The sequence below is a fragment of the Struthio camelus genome, chromosome 8 (genome assembly GCF_040807025.1).
Source record: "Struthio camelus isolate bStrCam1 chromosome 8, bStrCam1.hap1, whole genome shotgun sequence".
In the NCBI taxonomy this organism is placed as follows: Eukaryota; Metazoa; Chordata; class Aves; order Struthioniformes; family Struthionidae; genus Struthio; species Struthio camelus.
In genome coordinates this window covers 8,135,870-8,161,047 of record NC_090949.1, presented here as the reverse complement: position 1 = coordinate 8,161,047, position 25,178 = coordinate 8,135,870, and the positions used below count along the sequence as shown (strand labels likewise).

The following is a 25,178-nucleotide window of genomic DNA, read 5'->3' as shown; positions in this document are numbered from 1 at the left end:
CCCCTTTTTTCCCCCCGCGGGCGCGCATGCGCATAACAAGGAGGAAGCGGGCAAGCGGCCCACGTGGGAGAGCGGGACGGCGGTGGCGGCCGCTCGGGGCCGGTAGGGCGAGAGCGGGGCGGGGGCAGCGGGGAGAGGAGCGCGGCGGGGCCAAAGGAGAGCGGGGGTCGTGGCGGGGGGAAATTACACGTTTCTCAGACGGCTGGACCCGAAATCCCAGCCCTTAAGCTGCACTCGTTTGCCTGCATCTACGAGGGCTGGGCCCAAAATTATTGGATGTGGCCACATCAAGCGCTGCTGCCCGCTTGCTGTTTTTCCAGAAATTTATTAAATCTGTTATAAGTTTTTATTTTTTTTAATAAAAATCGGGGTGCTACCGTTAGACAATGCTTTTGCTAATATTTAGTAAGAGTTTCATGTATCATTAAATTACCATTTACTCTCTTTTCCAGAAATAATTTACCTGATGTATTGGTAAAGCAGATGGCATTCTACCAGAAAAACACCACTGCATAACTACATAAAAACATCCTTTATAAAAAAATATAACAACATTTTGTATGATTACTGCTATTAGATGAGTGTTTCTGGTTGTAATAAACTGAGCTGACTTTTTTTTTTTTTGCCTGTTTTTCCTGAAAATGGCATTTCGATTTAATTTTTCTATTGAAGAAAATGAAAACTATGCACCAGACACTCACGATAAGATAGAGTCACAGCTGGGCTCTCCAGAGCACAGGCAGGAATCCACAGAAGGAAGCAGGCAAGCTGCTGGTCCTGCAGCAGGCTGCAGCCCAAGGCTGGCTACTGATAAGCCCCAAGGTGAGACACCGTCAAAGAAACCGTTCCGCCTCAAAGCTGCCAAAGAACACGATATTCCTGAAGACATCAACAAAGTACTGGAAAATAAAGTTGTGGAAATGGTATCAGGCCTATATCACGTCAATATGTCTGTAGTGGAAATGACGCTTTTGGATGGCTCCCGCGGAGAAGACATCGTGTCTAAAAGCGTTTCGTCTCACTCTGATCTCATCCCAGGAGTCTATGAGGGAGGGCTGAAAATCTGGGAATGCACCTTTGATCTCATAGATTACTTTTCTGAGACTGAAATGCAGTTTACCAACAAGACGGTGCTGGATCTTGGGTGTGGGGCTGGACTGCTGGGTATAGTTGCATTGAGGGGAAAAGCTGAAAAAGTCCATTTTCAGGACTACAACAGCACAGTGATTGACGAAATAACCTTGCCTAACACAGTGGCTAACTGTATAGATGATGGCAATGGGACTGGCTGTGGAGATGACAGAAAAACAAGTAAGCCTCCTTCAAAGAAGTTCAAGAAAACAAAGCGCTTACCTGATCTGCTCACCAAATGCAGATTTTTTTCTGGAGAATGGTCTGAAGTCAGCCAGCTCCTGTTAAACAGCAACAAACCCTTTTCAAAGTATGATCTCATTCTCACATCTGAGACCATCTATAACCCTGATTACTACAGTGCTTTACATGATACACTGTCTCAGTTGTTGGATAAAAAAGGCCATGTGTATTTGGCAAGCAAAGCACATTATTTTGGGGTTGGTGGCGGTGTGCACCTCTTTGAGAAATTCATTGAGGAGAGGAATGTGTTCAGGACCAATACAGTTAAAATAATCGATAAAGGACTGAAGCGGTTTATTATTGAAATGGCCTTTAAAAATTCCAGTTAAAATTCAGCCATTGGTGCTTGAAAAATATCTTAATAAAGACACGATGTTTGAATCACCTCTTTGCTTTCTTCGTTGAGATTATTCTAAATTGACAAGTTGATGCACTTTACTAGAGACTGAACTGTTTGATAAATTCTGATGTGTGACTGGAAGTGAAGGACTGTTCTCATTCTGCTTTTGCACAAAAAAAAAGGAGTACTGCTTATACCAGTATTTATTTAGGCAAATTTTAATTGTCATTTATATAGATATTTGAAAACAAAGCGAGTCACTGGCCCCAATCCCCCTCTCACATTCTTTGGCAGTGCCAAAGTGCAGAAGTGGCTGCTGAGTGCAGCTTGAAGGAGGTGATTTAGCATCCTAATATAGCGCCGAAAGTAGTTTTCAAGGCTTAGGCTCCGAAATCGGGTATGATTCAACTGCAGCAACAAATTTCAGAATCAATTGCATACCTGCGTGCTCTGCTGTTTTGCCACCAGAGGGGGATGTGATTGTATTTATCACGTGGACTGCATTCTGGTAACCAAATCTCACAAATTATAGTTTTTCCATATATAATGGGTAAGTGACTTATTCAAGCATTAGAAAAACTGTACCACAGTATATTTAATACTGTTTGTGAATTTTCATGTTTTCACATTCATATCATCACTAACAAAAACTCAGTAAGTTACTGATGGGGGGAAGCCTTAGTGCTCTCAGAAACCAATAAAACAGATTTCCTTCTGTTTTAGTAACAGAGTTTATAAGATTGTACACAAGAGAAGTTATTTAAAGCAAACAAGAAAAATCCCACAAAACACACTCCAGGAAATGGGAGGATGACAGAAAGCTGAGCTTTAGGTTGCAAACGGGAAAGGAGATAAACTGGACTATTATAGGAGAGGCCTAGAGTGGTGTAATTCTTTTTTGACAAGATCTTTCCACATAGTAACTGCATGTATGCAATGACCCATTTTCAGAACTTGCTTTTTTGCAATATTGTAACTCCAGACAGTAGTGCTTCTGGGGGTACTGCTGAACACTATAACTCTCTAGTCTTAAGCAGTTTGGCAGAGCAGCAAGCTTTCAAAAAAGCTTGTGTACAAGTCATTCCTCTGTGCTCCAGGCTGAAGATCGTGACAGTGAGACGAGACTGTGTTACTGCACAAATTGCCCTATCCAAAAAATGCAAACAAAATCAAAAGCTACAAGACCTGGTTCTCCGTGCTTGGTATCACAATTCATAAGAAATCCATTGTATGTTTTGTCTTAACTATAAGACGAAAAGCTATAGTCAAAAAGCTACTTAACGAGTCTACCAGGTACATCAAAGCTATCACTTATCAGCATGCACCACTTCACTGCAGCAATAATGCACTGGTGTACCCTCGCAATAGTAGATAGTCAGCCCCTACAGTAAATCTGGATAAAAGGATACTTAATAAACCTATGGGAGAAATGACAACAATCTGAGGAGGTGGAAAGAAGCTAATTAAAACAGCAACCTAAGTCACTGTTACTACTATGTAAAGTAAGTTCCAGTCATTCAAGTCCCTGAAAGTCAACCAGCTGCCATTAAAATGGAATCAAAGAGGATTTTCCATACTTCACAGAAGAGCCTTAACTACTGTTGTTTCAAAAACAAATCCAAGTGGGCTATTTTAAATGGATGTTTCAGAAACTACTGAAGTTGCTCTTTTATAAGAGAGGGGAAAAAGCCAGTCAGCCTGGCTGTAGCTGTGCTTTGGAACTCTTGCATCAACCTTGAAACCAACTGACGACTGCCACCTTATCGGAGGTTGACATATATTAACTGCAGACTGGAGAACAATGGAAAGTTTTAGCTTTTGCAGGTCTTTGAAGCACTATTAACAGTTCTTTTTTTCAAAACTGGGAACTTGGAAACAAAGTGACCACCGTTTGCCATTTTCAAACTGTCCGGAGACAAATCATTGCTTGCATGTAGTGACTGAATAGCTTGTTCTAGACCCTGCTAAGTCTAGTGCTGTTTCAGAGGATTGCACCAAAGTAGTAAGAAATGCTGACCACTATGATGATAGTGAATATGGTAAAGAACAAGAATCTCAGTATTCCTTGATGAAGTAAATAAAAAAGGCACTTACAATCTTATATTATGCTTCCTCTTGAGAATATTCCACTATCAAACTCACCGTCTTGGGTTTCATATGCCCATTCTTTTGCTCAGCATCCTCATTTTATTCTTAGATTGCTTGACAAACATAGCTGAGTGTTCATTTGAATACAGAATCAGATTTTTTTAGGACTTTCAAGTGAAGGCTGCCAGAGCCACAATCATGCAGTGACGACACAACACCTGCAAAACATGAAAACCCAACGCAGTACAATTAAGTTCCCGTTTTAGAACTAAAGATAATCAATGCAGGATGTTTTTGTCATGGGAATTCAGCAAAACTAGCACTGGGATTTCCCTAAGTGCAGTTGAGTTCTATTCAATTTTTAGAAGCCCGTGGATATACACAGAGGAAGCAGAATTCAATAATTCGTTTTATAGGCTCGCTGTTCTGTTTATATTTAAAGATAAGTACTGGTCTCCCTTTTCTGCAACCAACATTAAAGCTTTCTCTACTTGCCAAATCATCCCAACCCTAGTGACTAGTTTCTGCTTCTTTTCTGGAAGCATAATAATCTGGAATAACAATCTTTCACTTACCCACTTGTAATACTTTCATATCTTAATTGCATTTCTCCTGAATGACATCACACTACTAAAAACAGAACTGAGAGGTGCCTCAAAGTCTCTTTCGGATGACATGACAAACCCATTACACGAGGCCCAATGTCTTGTATGAGGAAACATAGAAGTCAGCTGACAATTCAATTTATCTACTCATTGTCTAAGTCATCTCCCCTTTTCTCTCCCTCTTCCATCCCCATACTTCTTGGGAGTGTCATTACAATAAGAAATCCAGTCTAAATTATGTCTTTCCCGTAAGTACTATGGAGAGAAACATTAAAACAAGTCATCAAATGTCTCAGGAAACTAAACTGAAGAGCTTGTTTATTTTAACAGGCACTATCCTTAACTGATGACTTTCCTTCAAAGACTATTTGCCAGTTATGGGAAATGAGGCCATTAAAAAAAGAAATCAGTTGTGTATACTGGCACCAGCTAAATGGCATCTGTTACAGTTATTTCACTAAAGCTTATGGGAAAAACACCCACAAGGAAATTAGAAAACTGTAGTTCCACGGAAAGTGTGCAATTTGCAAGTTATTGACTTGCCTGCTATTCTTGGTCACTAGGTACATTGGCATACAATCATGTTCTGATATCAAAACCTTAAGAAGAATCAAACCAGCAATCAACGTATTCAAGGCATCAGTGATTAAAAAAAAAAATCAAAAGAAATATACGTAAAGGTGACAATGACTAATCAGCGCAGTGAGGCAGTAACAGCAAGATTTTTTATGATAGAAAGTGGACTAAAGCCACTCAAATTCCACACTTTTTGTACTGTCAATTACACACATTTTGAAAAGAAAAAGCTGCTAGATACTACCGGAGACTGAAAGGTAAGTGTATTAGGAATCACAGCAAATAATTAGGATTTATAGACAAATACCTCTTAAAGACTGCAAGTTAACAATGTAAGCCTAAGAACAAAAGGTACTGCCTTGAAATATGGAACAGCATTCAAGAGAAGATTGTCATGAAACAAGAAAATTGTAGCAAGCAACTTCACAGCAAATGAAGGGCAATATTCTGCCACAACAGAAGGAAGCAGGTGCAATAAGATAATTTAGACCCTGCCTGAGGAAGATCAGTGCAGCCCTGGAAAAAAGAAAAAAGCATAACAAACTTAACTCATGCGGAATGAAAGAAGTCCAGAGGAATGAGAATGAAATAAGTATTGTCAGAATTAGACAACATCACCTACCAGTCTGTTTTATTGATCCTGTTGTAAAGACTAGGCAAAGATTCATGATCACTATTTTGATCTGGAACACAAATACCGACTTTTCAAAACCACTGAGGAAACGGAAGATTTAGATGATGAACGGAGTCAAACCTCCCAATTTTTGTAAACGTGGATGAGATAAAGATGAGAAGACTAAACAGTAAAGAAAATTTAAAAAAAATCAAATTCAAAAAGAAATCACGGCAACAGTTTTGGTCCTACGGCACTTAATTTGATGGCAAAATATCCCAGGATATGAGTGAGACAGGATCAGATGAAAGCAGAAAGTGGAAGAAAGATGACAAGGGAGTCTAACTAGATGGAATGTCAAAAAGTAGCAGGAAAAAGGCTTAGAACTGCAGATTCTTCACAAAGAAATGATCTGAAAAATAAGAGATAATCTGGTGATTACCAGCAGTAATATAAATTAGAGACCAATTACTCCAGATTTATGAGAACATACACACAGAAGACTCGCATTCCATTTTATTTATAGAAGTACAGCTCACAGAAAGTTTCCAGTGCTGAACTTCTGGTCCAAGTTCAGATTTCTTAAGCAGTCAATTTATTTCTTGTCATCTGACCATGTAATTTCATAATCTGTATACACTTTCTTCAGTATTTCTACAGTCACTGAGTGATCTGCTTTACCATAGCCCTGCAAGAAAGAACAAGCATTTATGAGAAGAATACAAAAAGTAAGTCCATAGAACTATCAAGCTCTTGCCAATACAAACTATCCGATTATATGGTCTACTACTTCCAGTAGTTCACATACAAATCAGAAATACAGGTTCTACAGAGTTACTCTTGCATTATTAGGTTTTATTTTTTATTGCCCTCTCCCATTTCTCCTCCGATTTGTAGAAAATACATAAGATAGGGTCAAACAATCTCAAGAAATAGAGGACGCAGCTTCATGTTGTGACTTCCGCATCAGAAACTTTGCTTTAAGATGTTCCCAGTCCCTCAGCCACCACTTTTATTGAATGTTTTTCTAAACCACAGAGATGGCACCGATCCAGTTTCATGTATGGGCATACATCTAATCTGGCTCAGCTGGAGGAAAAGGAACAAGAAGCCATATGCATGCACATGTGAGAACTATTCTGGCCAAAGAAATCACACTTGTGTTTTATTCAGTTGCCGTCTTCCTTTAGCTGGCAACAGATAATCTGAAAGCCACTGCAACGCCAAACTAAAGTAGGTTAATTGACCCATCTGATTTTTAACCCTCATTTAAATCACAAGTCACTTTTACTTTCACTGAATCTTAGGACAGTTGTGATGGAAGGTACCTTTGCCTTATCTACCTTAGTGTCTTACATGACTGAACTTATTGTCTTGATTTCTCATTTCAGAAGTGCAAATAAGTTTTTCCCTGTCAAAAGTACTTTACTGCACGACAGTGAAGCGTGCAGACAAGCACCTGTGATTAACAGGCTGGTGCCTTTTTTCCAGTAAAATCTAGTGTGAAACATTTCAGTTGGAAGCCTGATAAGAGAGCTTAAGACTGCATCATCAGACAAAACACAAACTCTTAAGCATCATTGGCTTTGTGCCAGGAGGAACAGCGTAAGTAAACTGGTAGTTAAACTACACAGGCTAAAATTGCTGGTGCGTTATAAAAAGAAAAATAGGTACAGAGTTTTCAGATATACCAGGAAATACAGCTATGTCAGAAACGCAGCAGGTTTATACTTTCAGTCGTAAATCAACAGATCTAGAGCTCACTCTTGCCTTGGGAACTACTTTGAAGACCCCACCCAGCCTTACAAATGCCAGGAATGTTTATTTTAAAAGTCTGTCTACATCTTTGGTTTTCATAAAGCACCAAGCTGGTGTTGTTTTTCAAGCATGTAACAAATTTCCAAACAACAAAAAGCATCACAATATACCAACATACATAACATAACTAACAATGAATTAGTACCACTGATGAAATGCAGTTACAATGGGCACGTGCCATTACGAGACTTCAGCAGAGTAAGCATTATACACTTCCTATTCCCTTCCCACTCCCTATGAGCCCTAAAGAGCTGCTTCTTTCATATGATACCAGGCGGGAAGAGTAAGCTTGGAATAAAAATAGCACTAATATTTAAAAACGCTTAAGATGTTCAGGGTCCAACCTTCAATCTTCATGAAGCTAAGGGAAGCAAATTTGAAGTAACTAACCATTACCTTCTCTAATAATTTCATTTAACTTGACAGAACTATTCTGTTCTTGTCCACATCAGAAGCCTAGAATCTTTACTCACAGCATTACTATAGAAGCAGCTATGCATCAAGATTAACTCCACAAAGATTACAGCATATTCCCCTAATTACCACTTACCGAATCTCTTATAAAGAAACCGAACTTACACTGAACAGTAACAGGTAACAGAAAACAGTCTAGTTTCTATCCTGCTGGAAGTTACTTTTATTCCCACAAGATGCACGTGTGTGAAGTTGCATCTTATTTACTAAAAATCCACTGCATCTAAACTGGGTCTGCTCTTTTCACCCAGCACATACACATAACTACGTTCACAATTTTGTTGATCAACGACCACTCAACGTTTTGTGGTCAAATAAAGATAACGCTGCAGCTGGATCAGTGTGGCTACGTATTGGCTACTCCTGCTCTGGCACTAAGACTAAAAGATTCTGCATCCAGAGTTGATAACTTCTATTTCTAGCCTCAATTATAACTAACGTGCAGCATTAAGTCATCTACTCTTTCTGCTTTAACCTCCTTCCCTTAAAAATAGTGTTTTGTTTTGTTTTATCTCAGCTGTCAGCTAGGCAAGTTTTCCAGTTAGTGTCTACAATGTGATTGAAAGTGCTGAAAGTCATCATAGCATGAACCAAAAACCCCTGAACATCACAAACGAGAAGATTCGAAGGAATACAAGGGCTCCACTTACTGTAGAAAGTCCAAACACCCTAATTTTCTTGTCTTTGCTATTATGATCAATTTTTCCTCCTCCGAGGCACTTGCACTCAAAGCCCAGCTTTTCCATTTCAGGGTTTACTTTTTCAAATATGTGATCTGCACAAGGAGAAGAGCCAGCCGTTACAACACGCGCCAAGGATCAAAAGCTCTAGAGCTCTTGTCGTAAACTACCCATTTTCCTCCCGGTTTCATCCCCTCACTTTACAAGCTAAAGGGAGGTTGAGAGAGAGACACGAAAGCTATAATTAAGGCAGTCTATTCCACTTTTTTTTTTTTCCTCCTGTTCACACATCTCACGCGGCAAAGCAAGGTTTAGCAGGCCTGGGGCGGGGGGGGGGGCGGGTGACAGCTGACAGAGACGGGCTGAGCTGCTTTCCAACTCGCGCGGTACAGCGAGGGGCTGCAGGAGCTCCCCGCCGCCTGCGCCTCGGCGTCGCTCGGGCCCCGGCGGGGTGGGGGGTGGAGGGGGGGGAAGCGCAGCCCGCGGACGCGGCCTCCCGCCCTCCCCCGGGGTGGGGCCTCGCTCCCCGCCGCCGCCGGTCACCCACTGTGGAACTCGGCCGCCTTAGTGCCGCGGACGATGTGCCGCCGCTCCTCGCCGCCCGGGCGCTGCAGGCGCACCAGGATGTACTTGAACGTGCCGTCGGCGTCGATCTCCACCTCCGGCACCGCCGCCATGGCGGCGCCTCGGGGCCGCCAGCGGGCGAACGAGGCCAGACGCGGCGCCCACACCGTGCCGCTACCGCCGCGCGCCGGGGGCGGGGCGGCTCGTGCCCTTCCCGCCGATTGGCCGAGGGCGCGCGCCGTCCCGGCGGCTCGCGCCTGGCGGGGGCGGGGCCGCAGGCGGCCGTTGGTGTCGCTTCCCAACGGTTCCCCCTGAGGCGAGGCAGAGGTTCTCCTTCCCACCCGCCCCACACCTCCGCCTCCGGCGGGCGGAGGGCTTGAGTCAGCCCTAGCACTCTCTCCTCGCAGGCAGTAAAAAACCCACCGTGAACATGCTTGTTACTCGTTTAATTTGCCTCTCGAGGCCTTAGGGAGCCCCTTTTCAACGCTTCGCAGAACTGCGTGGCTGGCGCTTAATTATTCCTTAGCTACTGTTCCTGCGGGTCCCCGACCCCAGGAGCGGAGCACTAGGACAGCCCCGCTGCCACGGTTGCGCTGTAGGAGCAAGGTGTTTAATGCTGCGGGCGGAGAGGGCCACGGAGAGGGGAACTTGCACTCCACCCAAGCTAATTTCCTTGACTATTCAACATTCGTGCTTATCTGAGCACTTCTACATGCACAAAACAGGAGGGTTGTGTGTCCTAACACTTGGTGATATTGCTGCGAGGGCTGACAACTTTAGATTGCATTTGAATGGACCCTATGAAAAGCAAACACCCCAAAGGGTTTTAAACACCCAGCTAAAAATTCTGACTTCTTTCAGGCACTTGGACCTTGGGGTGTCAAGATTTTTGTTGTTCTAGCTGACAGTCCTGTGCCCCTCCTCAGCACATTAAAGAATGTCACCGAGAAAAAAAAGCTGAACAACAGACTCTACCGATTGCTTTTTACATGTATTAAATAAGAGATACAAGTTTACCTCCCATTAACTGCTTTTACAGCTTCCACTTGATGAGTCAGGTAAGCTCCATACAGAGGCCTCATGATGTCTAAAGTGAATAAGAAACACTATTTTGTTGAAAAATTGAACTTATAGTATTCATTGAACAAAAAGGTTGTTTTCTTGCACTGGTTGACATAAGAACATGCTCTTGCATCGTGCACTTACTCAGAAGCATCAGGTAACATCCAGGCATTTTAAAATCTAAAAAAGGCCGTTAAAATTTTCAGAATATTTTTACAAGCATCTTTTAACTTACCCACATCAATTTTAAGTACTATATAGGTACATGTAATAAATGTAGATAATAAGTTACTATTAATATACATTTCTCTAACTGTAGTAGCTTCAAAGTATAAAACCAGTGCTTAACTGCAGATCAGTACTGTGGAGATATCAAGCATACTATATAGACTGAGAAGAGGCACAAAAACATCAGTAAAATAAAGGAAGCATATATGCCCTCTAAATATACTAGATAAATGCTTAACAAGATATATACACTTTTTGGTTATCATTTACTGCCTCATAATTAAAAAAAAAAAGGTTACTGGTGTGTTCTTGTAGCTATCCTAGCCCTTAATAAAGCTTTATACTGTTCTGTTGTTTCAGGCACCGTTGCTAATTACCTTTCTGGACACAGGCTAGCAACATTGTGAGAAAAACAACAAGCAAGAAAAACAAAGTCCTGCTAAGGTAAGCCATATCACAAAGAAGGAAAAAAAGTAAGGTGAGGAAGGGCTATAAATAAAAACCCAAGCCTACCATCCCAGCTGTTCTGGATTTGTCAAGCCAGGGAGAGAAAATGGTAAAACCTGTGTCTGGTTGAAACACCTTTTTGGATTATGAGGATGAGAGAGCACTCTGATGAAATTTGCTATTCAGTCTGGTAACTCTGCAAATTGAACAGGAAAAGGCTGGAGTGTTTCTGATACTCTAAGAGATGTGTTTTTATTTTGGTAATTTCTGTATAGATATACCTTGTTCCTTTGGTTTTTGCTTTTTATTTTATTTTTTGGGGTGTTTTTTTTTTGCTCACTCAGTCGGTGTCTGCTGCTCTAATTTTAGCTGTGTTGATGGCTTTAGAAAATTTTATAGCACTTTCTTGTTTGTGTGAGCCCTGCCTTTTTGTTTTAACTTGAATAAGACATTTCATTCTTTAGAACATAGAATTTTGTATGGTGGCCTTAACGATGGAAAACTTATTGCCTGATTTTGTGATGTGAGGACAGGGTTAGCAGCAAACAAAACTAATGCTGGTGAGCAAGGGCAAGGTTGCTAACTACAGCAATAGAAACAATTATGGTATACCTAAGCTATAGACTCAACTTTGTTGTAGTGGCTTGTATGCAACTGGGGAGCAGTTATCTGAGCTTAACTGGTGTACGTTGGAGCAGATAAGCCTATGATATGCTTTATCTATTCTGTTCTTTTTAAGTCTTTTGTCTTCCTGAGTGCCCGCTTGATCCAACAGTGATTTCCTATAACGTAATGGGGGTATAGGAGTTTCCTGCTGGCTTCTAGGCTGAAGAAAAAAATCCCCTGCTGTTGGCAATAGTTATCAGTGTGTCACTTTATGGCCCTCAAGGGTGCAAAGAGGATGGCATGGGGCAGCATGGGTTTTAGGTCAGAGACAGCTGGCCTCCAACAAAATTGCGTACAGGGACTTTCTTCTTGTATGGGCTTACTCATATCTAACTGTGATAAAGAGCTTGGTAATATTTTTGAAAAATGAAGGATTCTTTTTGTTTTCTGTGACCAAGGGATGTGTTCTCTTTACTGTGTAGCCCTAAGACTATTGTGTTGAGGAAGAATATTGTAAATGGCTCAAATAGGTAACATGAAACACCTGGGTGATAATTAAGACAGGATAATGGAGTTTTTGTTGATTAGTTGAAGGCACACCGTAAAGGTGAGTGCTGCTCGCATTTTTTTTCTCTTCTATCCTAAGTATAGGGTTTGTTTTCTGTTGTGGTTTGCAAACTTTATACTGGACCCAAGTGACCATAAAGTTGCACTATTGCTGTTTATGCCTTTCCTTTCATCAGGCCTTTTCAATCTTTAAGTTTTTGTACAATTCCTCTATACTTGTATTAGCTTTGGGTCGTGCTGATGTTATAATATATGCTGCAGTAGCAGATGGAAGAGTTGGTTTAACAGCATTAGTGTGTTGGTGGAACCATGTTTGTCATTAGGCTGTTGTCAGAGACTGAATCTAGCATGCCTGGACCAAACTGCTGGTTGGACTAATAAATGTGAACTTGGCAAACTTCTCTACATATTCCATTCTGTTGCAGGGATTTAAAAAAAAAAGCCATGGCTCATGTGATAGGTATTAATATGTGGGTATAACTTGTAGATACCCCAGACAAATATGCTTCACTTACATGAAGGTGAGTGTCCTGGTATGCATCATAACTACATGGTCTACAGCTCCTTCCTGAGAGAGCTAAAGCAGATAAAACCCTGTGTTCTGTATAGGACATCTTGCAAGAGATTCCTGTGACTGTGCTTTTTATTTCTTTTTAATAAGTCTTGAAAGCATTAATCAGTTTCAAGCTGTAGTGGGAGGGATGTGAATGACACTGCATGCTGTCAAGTTTCATGACGGTAGTTAGGCAGTGCGCAAAGACCCTGTTAGCATTCCTGGTGAGGTAATGGCTAGTAGAAAGACCTGTATTAGATAACAGGGGCTAAACAAGAGAGACATTAGAAACAAGGCACTAGTTCTGCTTGAGGAAACTGGCTTTCTGTTAAAAGCAGCTGCTTTTTGTTTCCTGAAGAGACTAATGATTCTGCTAGAGCACTCATTAAGCAATTTGATCTTCATTTTACAAGACCTATTTTATAATTTAAAGCCAGTTTTCTGGTGCCTACCTCATGTAAGGAAAACGGTAGCACTAAGCAGACTTTTGAGGTGCCTCATAGAACATGGTGAAGTCTTACAGCAGTGTCAGTAGATAAAGTGTTTTCAGAGTTCCTGTGTACTGGGCAAAATACTGTGGTGGTGAAGACTGCTGATAGGGACAAATATGTTTCTGCTGTCAGTCTTACTGGCATTTCTCCTAGGCTCTGTAGTGACATTAAGGCTGTGATATTTATATCTCTTTATAGTAACTGTATTGAAACTTTTCTTCCCTTCTTTTCCTTCCCCCCTCCTCCCCAAATACTCTGTTTAGGAAATCTGTATAGTTATTGAAAATTATTTCTAAATCCTTTTCATAGTTGTATTCTGTAAAGTTACTGAAGTGGACAAACCTCCTTCAAATAACTTGGAAGGAGCTTCTCACTTGCAGCTGTGGTGCCCTTAAAACTTAGCTATGGTGTGTTCACTAGATGTACACAGTAGCTCAGCATATCCTAACAGCCACTGTATCGCAAGCCTTTATGTTCTTTAGTCTCAAAAGCACTCAAAAACTCAACCTACTATTCAAATTAGAATTTTCTTCTGACAAATTGGAAACTGTGGCTGTAAATGCATGGATTACGTTATGTGTGTATGTTGATTGCTAGTTTTTCAACTAATAAGTGTCAGAATGTAGTTTAATGATTCCAATTATGTGCCAGTATCAAACCTTGCGGCAGAAGAATGTGCTAAAAGCCTGTTCAAAACAAACATCCTCCCCCAAAAACTAGCTTAAATGTGCTCTCAGTACAGAATGGGGGGGAAAACTGATGGTGGGTAAAATACATGCAGCTGCATGTTCTCCCTATGTATTGGCAATCCATCTAGAGCATGCACAGAATATCTGTATACAATAACACTGATAAATACTGTGGTTAAGTCAAAAGATAGGTCCCAAGGAGTCCCTGAGAAAAAGATGCCAGCATAAGGTGGTGGGCACTGTACCTTGTAAGGATCTGCAGAGGGCAGGAGCAGTTCTGCTCAGTCATGCCTTTCCTTTATTTGACCTATCCTTTTCCCTCCTCCCCTTGAAGAAGGGAAGAATTCAAGCACTGAGATTAACTGGAAAAAAAGTGAAAACGAGGTTTTTGACTGAGTATGTATGCTTGGAGATGTGTGAATGGACTTCCTATTTAAATGTTTTTGTGCCTGCAAAGACCAGATCTTCACAAAAGGACATCCCCACAAAGAAAGGGTTCACAGCTTCTCTTTCTGTTTTTCCGGACCAGTTCTGTATAGATAGGAACAGTGTTTCTTATTTAGACTAGGATCATGAACCTACTTTTAAAATTCAAGGAAAGCGCTATGTACAGTATTTCTGCTCTTCTCAACTCGGAGCCAAGTCTGGCCCTGAGACTAAATCCTGTTTGACTCAAACTCCAATGTTCGGATAGCTTTGACTGTGTGAAATAATTCCTTTCTCTTGCATTTCCTTATGTTTTGGTTTTGACCTTCACCTACAGTCACTGAAGAAGTGGAAAGGTTTAGTACGCGGTATCTTACAAAGAAAACAGACTGGCTTCCCTTCCTGAGTAACCCCCTTAACAAAAAGGGAGTTTGAAAAAAGCCTGGATTGGAAGCCCAAATAATAGGTTAACCTTTGTGCCTGATGGTTTATTAGAAAACTTAGATTTTTCTGATTGGTAGTTAAAAAGCTATTTTGGTCTTGAGTGAAGTTTCTGAGAATCGGGTGTTAACTGTTGATAACTGTCTCTTGTTGTATCAATTTGGATTGAAATGAGGGATGGGGAGGAGAAGGTGTGGCTGTGTGTGGAGAAGGGGTGGCTATGCTGTGGCTGTATGTGGAGATATCAAAGTCAGTTGTAATAGAAGAAGGTACCAGAAGCCATCTGCCTGCAGAAAGGGTTTGAATTATACTGGCTTATCCTTCCAAAAAAAACAGGGTAAATTTACTATCAGGATCTCAAAGGTACTGTGGCTAGCTTGTTTTTAGCGCCCGAACTACTCTAGTGAACTCGCGCAACACCTTAAAAGGAAGAAACTGGACTGTAGTTCAAGATAAAATGTAGCATTTCATTCAAGAATAGGCAAAACATCTGTAAGCCAGGAATATCTTAATGTTAAAATGTGCTCATGTTTGTTTTTTCTCTTTAGTTTCTGGGCAGCAAGTGACCAGAAAAGGAATATTGCTATTGTGCAAATGTGTTAAGCATACATTGTACTGCAGTGGAGCTCAGGGGTAGCTTGTTTTGGGATTCTCTCAAGCTACTAAGGCTAATCCATGTTACCAGAATCGGGAAAAGGGGAACAAGCTGCTTGAACTCCAGCTTATAAATTATTCCTTTTATTGAGCTCTTTGACATCAGGGTGTACAAGATGTAAGGATATGTTTAGCCTGCTGCTGTATTACAGGAAAATATTAGGAAAGAATTTTCTAGTAGGTAACTTCCATTCCATGAAATTGTCATCCAGGAGATGGGGGGGGGGAGAAATGGGAGCTATCTTTTAGCTGTATACGCAAAGGTTTGACTTGCAAACCCCTTATTTCAGAGGGAGAGTACATACTTCAGCTGACCAGAAGAATGCCTAATGCAGTGATGCTAATGAAATATACTGTTTAACATTGTGAATCACGGGCACCAAAGATGACAGGTCTGCTTTGCTGCTTCGGCCGCTTATTTTAATAGGCTTCGAATGAAGGTTTTTCTTCGACTGTTGGTTAGCTGTTCCTCAGCTTAGCAACAGAGCTGGCACAAATGCAGGATAATAACATTATCCCTCCTAATATTTGAAATTTTTTGGATCTGTATATGTATAGTCAGTTCAGAAGGCAGAGGCTTGGTTTTTGCACTAAGGTTAGAAACCCGTGCTAACCTCCAGGATGTAGGAGATAAAGGAGCTCTTGAGTGTCAAGTCTTGTCCTTTGCTTTCATGTATAACGCTGTCCTACAACCCTTTTCACAGATTGGACAAGATCTGTGCCTAAACAGTTAAGGTTTTTGCTCTGCTACTCTTAGAAGGCTGTTCTAAAATCTCATTGCTCTGCTAGCTAGAAACTTCCCTCTAATTTCTAGTCTATTTACCTACAGATGGCTTGTATTCTTTTTTCTGTGCTAACTTTATCCCTTCATATACAGAAGACTTCTGATCACCTTATTTACTGACATAACATATATAAAGAGCCCATCACATCTTTTCTGTGCCTTTCTAGCTAGTTCCTCTTCCCCACAACTTAAACACCCAAACTTCTACTAGGCACCTAGGAGGATGTTTCTTTAGAGAGAGCTTCATGAAATATTCCTCCTGTTCAGACCTGCTCCTTTGCTATCCTAGACTTCCCTGCCTGGAAGTGTCCTATTCCTAGCTCTCCTTCTGGATGACCTTAATTATTGCCTGCCTGGCATAGGATTGCTAGTCTTCCCCCACTTTGAGGAAAAGGTCTTGAATAGTGCAGGACACATCACCTGTTATAGTATCCACTTTTGTGAAACCAGTCTTCTGGGTTTGTTTTTCAGGGCTCTGTGCTGTCCTCCTGTTGTTCTTTCCTGTTCTTAGTATCCCTGCCTTGCAGCGTATGCCAGTGTGAACTACAGAAGCACTGTATACAGGTGATGATTTCGGTGTCCCAGCTGTTAACTTTGTGGTCTACAGAGATGAGCAGTGTGAATGAGTTTTTAACTGATCAGACTCCATTTCTATGGGATCTATGATATTCTCAACAGAAGCTTTTCAGATGCAGCTGCTTTTCTTCAAATTCCCATTCGTGGAGTAGATAAATGAGGGCAGCTTGAAAGGTGGAGTTTTAGCTGGAGGAACGCGGCAGGGAAACTGTATGTCTCTTAGTCCTGGCGTGAGAGTGCAGTTTTCTAGATCAGAGACAAAAATTAGAATGAAAGGGGAGATGAATGGCAATGTAATGACATGAAGTCAAACTTGCAGAATTCTGGCTGCAGAATAAAGGAAAAAATGTAACTGTTTTTATTTCTTGGGATGATATCTTAATATTCCTGTTTGTGGGATGGCTTAGCTATAGCAATAATTCCGCCCTGAGAGTAGGGACACTGCATACAGATTAAAAAGAATGAAGAGCTGCTTTCCAAAATCCAATGAGTGCCAAATTCAGGTAATATTTGATATATACAGGAATGGGTTCTTGTTATTCCATGTTACTGATTTATATACCCTAGTAAGTGGGGAAATACCTTCAAAATGACACGTACACAGTTTGAGTCAGGGGAAGGAGTCTGAATCCTCTCTTAGAGGATAAATACAAGCCTATAGAATTGCTGGATAGATGGTTCAACTTTTATTTTTGCATAATTAGTAGCTAGACCCTCTCTGTCAACATGAACAGGAAATGAAAAAATTAGAATACTCTCTTTTGTTCTGGATTCTTTTCCTTTGTCTCTAGGCCTTTAACTAAGTGTATTTGCTCTCAGTTCTCATTTCTGTTAATGGAGAAAGCATGGATCTCCTTTGACTTAGACAGCTTTCAGATAAGCCTTTGTCTTTCTATTAACTGTACAGGGTCTAGAGCAACTGCACACCTAATTTAATATACATTTAGGTAGACATAAATCTGGATACTTCTTTCTGTTTCTACAGTAGGGTAGCTTCTCCTCTGTAGTTAATATAGCTAGTCTAATATCATGCAGATTTTGTCACTTAGAGTACAAATAAACCGAACTGTCAACTGCTTCAAATAAGAACTTTGCATTTGGGCTCAGTATTTTGTAGATAACAAATGATAATCCCTGCATTTCCTGCTTATCCTATATCTGTTATGAAAATAAACTTTTTTGCACGGTGGTCCAAATGAGCTGAATATGATTTTCTATGACCTAAATAACCAGACTGCTACTGATTACAACTACAAAAAATGAGCATGTTCCTGTTGATAAGTGAGAGGGGGGGGGGAAAAAAGCAACTAGTGCACCATGAGTGCTAGATATATGTTGGAGGGGGGCTATATTCTTTGCATTTGAAAAAAGTTCATGTTGATTGAAAAAGTTGTATTAAAGTAAGTAGTCTACTTGACACCCTGTTGCCACCTTCCTAAAGTGGAGCAACTTCAGGGTAGGTGGCAAACACCCTTCCTGATGAGTCAAGAAGCCTGGAGGGAGCGGAAGAGCAAAGACTTCACTGGAAAGTTGAAGCATTGTTTTCAGGCCCAGGAAATAAGGAAAGTCCTAATGATGTTGACCTCAGTTAACAGGAACTTCAAGAAGCCTTGTGGCACTGTTTTTCTATCTGGAAAACACTAATGCCAAGAAATCTAATGCCATTGCTTCCAACGTTAGTGATGAATTGCTCTGTTCTTGGAACATCTGCCATACAAATCAACTGAGCTGTACTCTGTTAATAATCTTTTTAAACGTGCCTGTCCTAAAAAGCAGTCACTTATCAAGCTGGTAGAGATAAACTTGCTTGTTCAAACCTGTGGTGGAGTGGATAGAGTGCTCATGTAATAGCATGTAGTTCAAGAACTTAAGTACCTCTGTTCTCTCATAGTCTACTGACTGGAAAAAAGGCTGTGACTAGTGTGATACTCTTGCCAGCTGCTCATGGGTCAGTTTCTCCTTCTCCCTGCTGTGCAGTTGTTCATTGCGCTTCAGTCTTTTGCTTTGAGTATTTCAGATACAGGTGGTAAGATCTTATTCCACAGAATGCCTGTGGCTTTGGTAATGGTCCTTTCTGCTTCTTGGTTCCATAAATGACCTCAAACACTAATAAACATCCCTGGGGGTCGATTCAGATACAGAGGCCATCATCACCCAAATGCCTTTTGAGTATAGAATCCCAGACTTCTAGATCTTTCACAACTACAGCTCTTTAGTTTATGATCTGCTGTAGATAACTCTTGCAGAATTTTTTTCGCTGCCCATCTTCCAGTAGCAAGTTAAGGACAAAAATGCTGTTTTGGCCCTTTGACCTCTCTGAAGCTTGCTTAGCAGTCAGCTCTTCATAGGTTCTTGGGTGGGCAGTTTAGACTGAAAACCTATGGAGAAACCTGAGGAATATTGATGTTACAAGATGCTATATCTAATGATTTTTAAAAGTTGCTAGCAAAGATTGCTTTAGCTAGGAGCTGAGAAAATTAAATACTGTGTCCATCAGTGTATGGAAACTATGTGAAACGGATTTAAGTGCTGAAAAGAACAAAGATGAAATCTGGAGTTCATAAATAACCAAATGTATTTGTAAGGAAGTGAAGCTACTGGCCTCCTCATCGATTTTTGCAGTTTCTCCTTCGTAATACTGCAAACGGAGAATGGAAGGTCATGGGAGCGTTCTAGTGCTACTGCTAGTTCATGCGTCTTGTAAAAGTTGGAACTTTTCTGGGAACAGAGGTAGGTAGAAGACCCGGGCAGTTAGTGCAACAGTACAGTATCTATGCATTGATTATATGGTTATTCTTTCATATGTGTTTATGAAGATTTGAAGAGTAGTAATGTTCCAAGGGCCTCTGCCATAAGATGCATTATAAATTTGGAAATACAGTTAGGAATGGGATCAGTTCCACCTGCAATTGCAGGTAACCAAGTACTAGATGTTAAAACCCAGTCTACTCTAATCTTCCTCAAAGTGTGAGGATGCTCCTGACTTTACCAAGTCATTTCTCTGTTCAGTTTTGTGTTTAAATGCACTGAATCACACCTTGCTGGTGCCAGTGACCCCAGGCCTCAGTTTAGGTTTTTTGAATGTATATTTTTCCTGTTTGTAGGAAACTGAGCAGTATGAGTCACATCAGAGCTCTCGAAATGAGAAATGGAGGTAAAGTTTTCTGGCTCCTGGCATTTTGCTCCAGACAGAGTGGAGACTATCTTAGGCAACCTGAGAAATTCCAGCTTCTTCTGCAGCAGTTTTGCTTACCTTATTCACACTTAATGAGAGATGCAAAGATGCTGAAGGATGAGTATTTCCTTGGAAATTATCTTTTCTTCCTATCTGCACCTTAGGGAAAACGTGCATTAAACTGTCTTTGAATTTTTAAAGAATTAGTGTTTCAAACTCTTTTCAAAACAGGAAACATCTTCACTACTGGCACCAGAATTCCCTTTCCCCTCAAAGCTGGCTACAGCACTTATTCTTCCTCTTCTACTTTCCTCTTCCAAGTGTTACTGTGGATGAAGTTGTAATTTTTTCTCTTTTCTTCCCTTGACTTCAAATTTTCTAGTAGTTTTCCAGCTCTTTGCCATGCTGTAAACTTCTGTTGTATAAACTACTTTGATATAACTATTTGTGAAATGTTTTCTTTTAGTGACAAATATACCTACTGTTAGAGAGATGGAACTGGATTACTCAGAGGTAAAGTCTCTGATTTTGTCTGTTGACATAAAGATATCCTTAAAATGTGAAGGAAGACTGGAGCTTAGAAATATGTAAATGCAGTTATAATCTTACAATGTAGATAAACCTAGTCTTTAAGACATGGAAAATGGGAATCTCCCTTTCTCTTTTTCTGTATGGGTATTCAGATCTATATCTCTTTACATATATTTATATAGTCAGGCTACCTGAGAACCCATGATGTCCTACATCTTACTTTTGTGATTCTAGCAAGTTCAACAGATTTTTACCTCGTCTAAAATCATTTCCCCCTTCCTCTCCTTTTCATAAGCTACTGATAAAGATGTGGACATTTTTTTCAAACCAAGTCTTAAAAAAAACTCCATTGGAAAGCTAGACCCTACAAAGAATCCTGCTCTAGCACTTCACTACCTTCATATTTTGAAAACATTCCTTTAAAACTTTATTACTACAAATTAATTGAACTATTTCCTGTTATATGCCAAGCAGACACGGAGGAAAGTTTATTGGGCTTCTCCTAAATACATCTTATAAGTGATAACACTAAAATATCTTTTAGTTTTTGGAAGATGATCTAGATTTCTCTTCTCTATTTCTTTTTTTTAGTTCCTTCCCCCTCCCCCCCCCCCAAAGAACAACAAAAAACAATTAAATGACTTCAATGTTCCCACATAGACCATATTTTCTGAATGTATGTTACTTGAACTATGATCCATGGGAGCTGGTAGTTCATAAAATTAGATTTACAGTATACTTGCACATCAGACAAGCATGCATGTGTTTGAGGCAAGCAAACAAAATGAGGGTGTATGTGTAAGAATAACAGACTTTAATATTCATTTACTAGTTTTTAGTTTCTTTCTTTGAAAATAGAGTACAGAATGTCAAGACTGTATGAGAAGGCCCTTTCTTTTCCAAAAAAGATGAAATAAATCTTTGATCTAAAAGGTTCTAAGTGTATCAATTGTGTTGCTCCTGGTCTGAATCCATCTGGTCTGCCTGTCTTTCTAAATTGCAGTAGTTAGGATTAGATGCAATAAACAAGTTAAGACTTGGCAGTGAGAGACTGAATGAAATAAAAACATTTCTGGAAATTATAATTAGAAATGACAGCAAACCGTGAGTCTGAGTTGGTATAACTCTTAGGTTTTTTTCTCCCTCTACAGTGCTCCTGCCTTGCCAACAATTTCCCAGTTTGCTTCTATCTTAATTTTTAGAGTTTAAAAAAATCATTGTGTCATTGTGCTCGTTTTTGAGTTTCCTCTAATTTATTTCAGATAATGCCTCTAATTAATCAAAATCATTCTGAATTCTATATTGGTCCTTTGCAACCCTTACAATTCCTCACAGCTTAGTGTTATCTGCAGATTTTATAAGCATATTTATATTTTGCCATCCACCCCTGCAGGGCTCACTTGTACAGATCTCTCAGATTTGCAGTGATCTTTAAATGACTACTCAAAGGGTAGTTTTTCAACCTCTTGCATGATCATCTTATGGTGATTTCAGCTAAGCGCTATTTCTCTTCTTTGCCTGTAAGAATGTCTCATGGGACAGCATTAAAAGTCTTAATTGTAGCAAACTACAATGCACTATTGTTTCTTTGTTACTTGCTCAGCCCTGAAGTACAAATAAACTAGATTGGTATGACTAATTGATTCTCAGCGAATGAATGCTGGCTGCTCTTGACGCCTTAGTATCCTTCTGCAGGTTTTCAATGTCGTCTTCAATGTTTTTCCAATACAGTTCTAGTATCTTCCCAGGTACTGAAGTTGGAGGCGCTGGCTATTAATTACCCTTCTCCTTTCTCCCTTCTATAAGGACGGGGCAATATTTGTTCCTCTTCAGCCCTCTGGCACCTTTCCCCATTCTCTCAGGGATAATTATTAAGGGTTTGGAGATAACTTGGATGGATTCTTAAGTAGTAATTTGATTAAATATAATTCATCTAAATTGTTTTTAGTCTAGTCTTTCCCTGCTCTGACCTATTCTTTTCCCATGCATCATGCTATTGCAGTGAGTATCTGCTAGCCTTTCTCTAAAGAAAGAAAAGAATTAGTAGCCCTGTCCTCTGTCAACTGCTCTCCTTTAAATAAGAGACCTGACTTTTTTGTTACTCTTACTCCTAATGTGTGTGTTTAGTCTTTTATTCTTGCTTTCTATGTCTCATAATGGGCTATTGACTAAACATTCCAACTAGAAAAAATTAGTTGTTGTTAGATTATTCTTGTTAGAAATTGCTGTTAAATCCTTATACGTTATGGAAACTAGTTTATATGGAAAGTAGTCTGTAGGGTGAAGTCCATGATTTTTCTTAGAAATACTAATGCTACTTTTGTAAAACATGTGTGGAATTATTTTGTCAGTATACTGGAAAGTACCCATGGGGCAGGTAAATGTTTGTGCTTGTGCCCCTTGTGTTAGATCAAGTTCATACTCTTTCAAAGTTGGACATAGCAGGCAACAGAGATGGAACGAAAAGAAAATTCAAATCTAGTGAGTTGTTTAATTGTGGCATTTTTTCCTTCTGTTTTGAGGTGTCTGTAAGGGAGAAGATAATCTATAGTTTTCTCATTCACTTTGAAAAAGCTGGGCTCTCACCTGTGGAAATGAAGCTCTGGAGCATATAGGAACAAGTGATCAGCAGTTCTGAGAACTGAACTTGATTTAGGCTAACAAGTCTTCTGTTCTTGTGGCAGAGGGAAAAGTGGATTCATTTCAAGGAACTATATATATGTTCAGGCAGCATGAGAAAGGAGTTGACAACTGCACCAAGCTCTGCAGCACAAGAAAGTGGGTTCTTTACCTGTTGAGTTGAGGTTATAATAAAGGAAGAAAAATGTGAAATAAGGCAAAGGAAATAAATCAGTAACATAAAGACCAGCTGAGGGGTAGGTTGGTTGGCATGTCTAGCTTGGATATCAGGAGTTCAACCTAAGCAACCATATCAGACGTAAATTTTTCCATGAAACAGCTATGTAACTCAGGATTCAAAACCAGCTTTAGCTCATAGGAATCCCAGTCTTCCAGAACAACAATAGGATTTAAGTTCTTAAGTGCTTATGAGACTTTTAATAATGAGACTTTAGCTGCTGAGTCAGTTGGGTGATTTTGAAAATGCTTCTCAGGCTTTTTTGTTTTTCTGAAAATTTTACACTTGTATTTTTCATCTGTTGTATTAAAAAGAAATAAAAATAAAAGCAGTGGATGACAGGATTTCCTGGGGAAAAACTAAAAAGGGCCCCACGTCAGTGATGAATGCGGGAATCCTGCCAGTAAAGAGACAGGTTTTTTTTTAGACTGGAGTTTTTACAGGGATATTGCTTCCAGTCCCTTTTTTTTTTTTTTTTTTTTTTTTTTTACTGCTGCAGACAAACAGTCTGAGACAGCCACTGCAGAGGAAGACTATTGAAAACTATGAAACCCTCTCTTCCTTCCTGTGGAGATTCCTCTGGTGAAGTGATTCCGGTAAAGTTTCCTCCACTAAGCTTCAGAGCTTCTGCTGTGAAAAGGATGAGCACTTACCAGCAGGAAGCTCATAAAGCAGTTTGAAAAGTGAATCTCCAGGAAAAGGTGAAGTATTTTTCCCCTTCTGACACTAGAGAGGATATAAGCTTGTTCTGAAGTGGTCTATTATTTCTCTGTATATATGATTACAACAGCTGAGCAGTATCTCAGAAGAAAAAAATGACTGTCCTAGCAAAATGTTTTGTCATTAGTTTGTGTTAGAATACCACCTACAGAACCGTCATGAAACTAGGACCCACTGCATGATGTGCTACACAGACACATTAAAAATACCAGGCCCTGTTCCAAAGGTTTACAACCTGAAGATCACTGACAGAGCAAAATGGGCAGACAGGAAATGTTTTAATTCTCAATTTACAGGTGAACAACTGAGGCTACAAAAATAACAGTCCGGATTTCCTGAGAATTCCAAGTCTATGGAAAGAGTCTGGTTGTTACAAATGGGGCTGGACCAGGCCTGCAGTCACAGAATGTGTCTACAGGACAGTCGAGAATTAACTTCAACTTTCGAGAATTTCTTGATGGTTTGTCAGCAGTCCTAGCCTAATTAGTTCACACATGCTAGAAAGCGTCCCTCTCCCTGCAAATATTCAGTATGTGTTTCTTCAGTTTAGTTCTCATTATATTTAGTAACTGACTTTGGCATACTTTCCGATGCCTTACCTTGAAGTTTACAGAAAACGCTCCTATCTTGATAGTAACTGGGGCTACTTCAGAATATACTTCTTGCTAGGTCCTCTTTTCTTTGGATTCCTTGGATGGGCAGAGATTTATCAAGCTATGGGTACTTCACAGATTTTTGTCTTTTTCTACTAAGGCAAAAATTAGTCCTTAAAACCGCTTCATGTTGTTACTTGGTCTGCTGAAATATTTTATCGTTATCAACTCAGGTGGAGCGCTGATAGCTTTAGCTGTCAAGCTGTCAGTGGTATTGACGGGCATATCTTAACATTAAAAACTCACTTAGGGAAGAAAGTTTATATATTTCCTTTCTCGGGATACTTGTTATGCTGAATTCAAAGAAAGTGTGCCATGCCTTGTCACAGTTTTGAGGAAAAGATCTGCTGTGGTAGGTTTACTCCTTTGAAAACTTTTGGTTAGTGGTTTTTCAACAAAATAGCATTCTCCTCCCATCTGGCCTTATGAACAATGTACAAAAAGGACAAAAAATTGGATGAAGTATGTATATTGTTTTTATTTCAGAGCTTTAATGAGCATTCAAAATTTCTGTGGCCTCTTAGGGTATATACATATTCAATTCTCTTATCAAGTAAGGGGAATTATATACATTAACCCCCTAGTT

At 40.0% G+C, this 25,178-nt stretch overlaps 2 protein-coding genes and 1 long non-coding RNA gene across 5 annotated transcripts; 2 read left to right on the top strand and 1 right to left on the bottom strand.

Annotated features, from left to right (window-relative positions):
* The first annotated feature begins 15 nt into the window (after window positions 1-15).
* METTL18 (methyltransferase 18, RPL3 N3(tau)-histidine) lies at window positions 16-2,259 on the top strand. Its single transcript, XM_068951885.1, has 2 exons — window positions 16-102; window positions 453-2,259. Exon 2 carries the CDS (start codon window positions 642-644, stop codon window positions 1,701-1,703), a length of 1,062 nt encoding a protein of 353 aa, XP_068807986.1. The 5' UTR covers window positions 16-102; window positions 453-641; the 3' UTR covers window positions 1,704-2,259.
* LOC138067967 (14 kDa phosphohistidine phosphatase-like) lies at window positions 702-9,438 on the bottom strand. 3 transcript variants are annotated; one of them, XR_011142425.1, is made up of 6 exons: window positions 9,116-9,345; window positions 8,539-8,663; window positions 6,136-6,284; window positions 3,857-4,020; window positions 1,354-1,412; window positions 702-899 (listed from the first exon to the last, which is right to left on the bottom strand). XR_011142425.1 is itself a non-coding variant. In XM_068951888.1 (3 exons), exons 1-3 carry the CDS (start codon window positions 9,243-9,245, stop codon window positions 6,192-6,194), a joined length of 348 nt encoding a protein of 115 aa, XP_068807989.1. In that variant the 5' UTR covers window positions 9,246-9,438; the 3' UTR covers window positions 6,101-6,191. The 3 variants fall into 3 exon arrangements, 1 of the variants encoding a protein (XP_068807989.1); XR_011142426.1 differs by lacking the exons at window positions 702-899; window positions 1,354-1,412; window positions 3,857-4,020 and adding exons at window positions 5,111-5,499; window positions 5,606-5,779; XM_068951888.1 differs by lacking the exons at window positions 702-899; window positions 1,354-1,412; window positions 3,857-4,020 and having other exon boundaries at window positions 6,101-6,284; window positions 9,116-9,438.
* Window positions 9,439-10,113: 675 nt separating this feature from the next.
* Window positions 10,114-23,800, top strand: LOC138067975 (uncharacterized). Its single transcript, XR_011142448.1, has 3 exons — window positions 10,114-10,190; window positions 10,783-10,866; window positions 23,719-23,800. It is a non-coding gene; the product is annotated as an uncharacterized lncRNA (long non-coding RNA).
* Window positions 23,801-25,178: the final 1,378 nt, after the last annotated feature.

Excerpts from the sequence above, each read along its gene's own strand:
- METTL18 (XM_068951885.1), top strand. The coding sequence starts at position 642 with ATGGCATTTCGATTTAATTTTTCTATTGAAGAAAATGAAAACTATGCA.
- LOC138067967 (XM_068951888.1), bottom strand. The coding sequence starts at position 9,245 with ATGGCGGCGGTGCCGGAGGTGGAGATCGACGCCGACGGCACGTTCAAG. Across the intron at positions 8,664-9,115 it reads TAAGGCGGCCGAGTTCCACA|ATCACATATTTGAAAAAGTA; the intron begins GTGGGTGACCGG and ends CTCCTTGTGCAG. Across the intron at positions 6,285-8,538 it reads GGGTGTTTGGACTTTCTACA|GGCTATGGTAAAGCAGATCA; the intron begins GTAAGTGGAGCC and ends TCTTTCTTGCAG.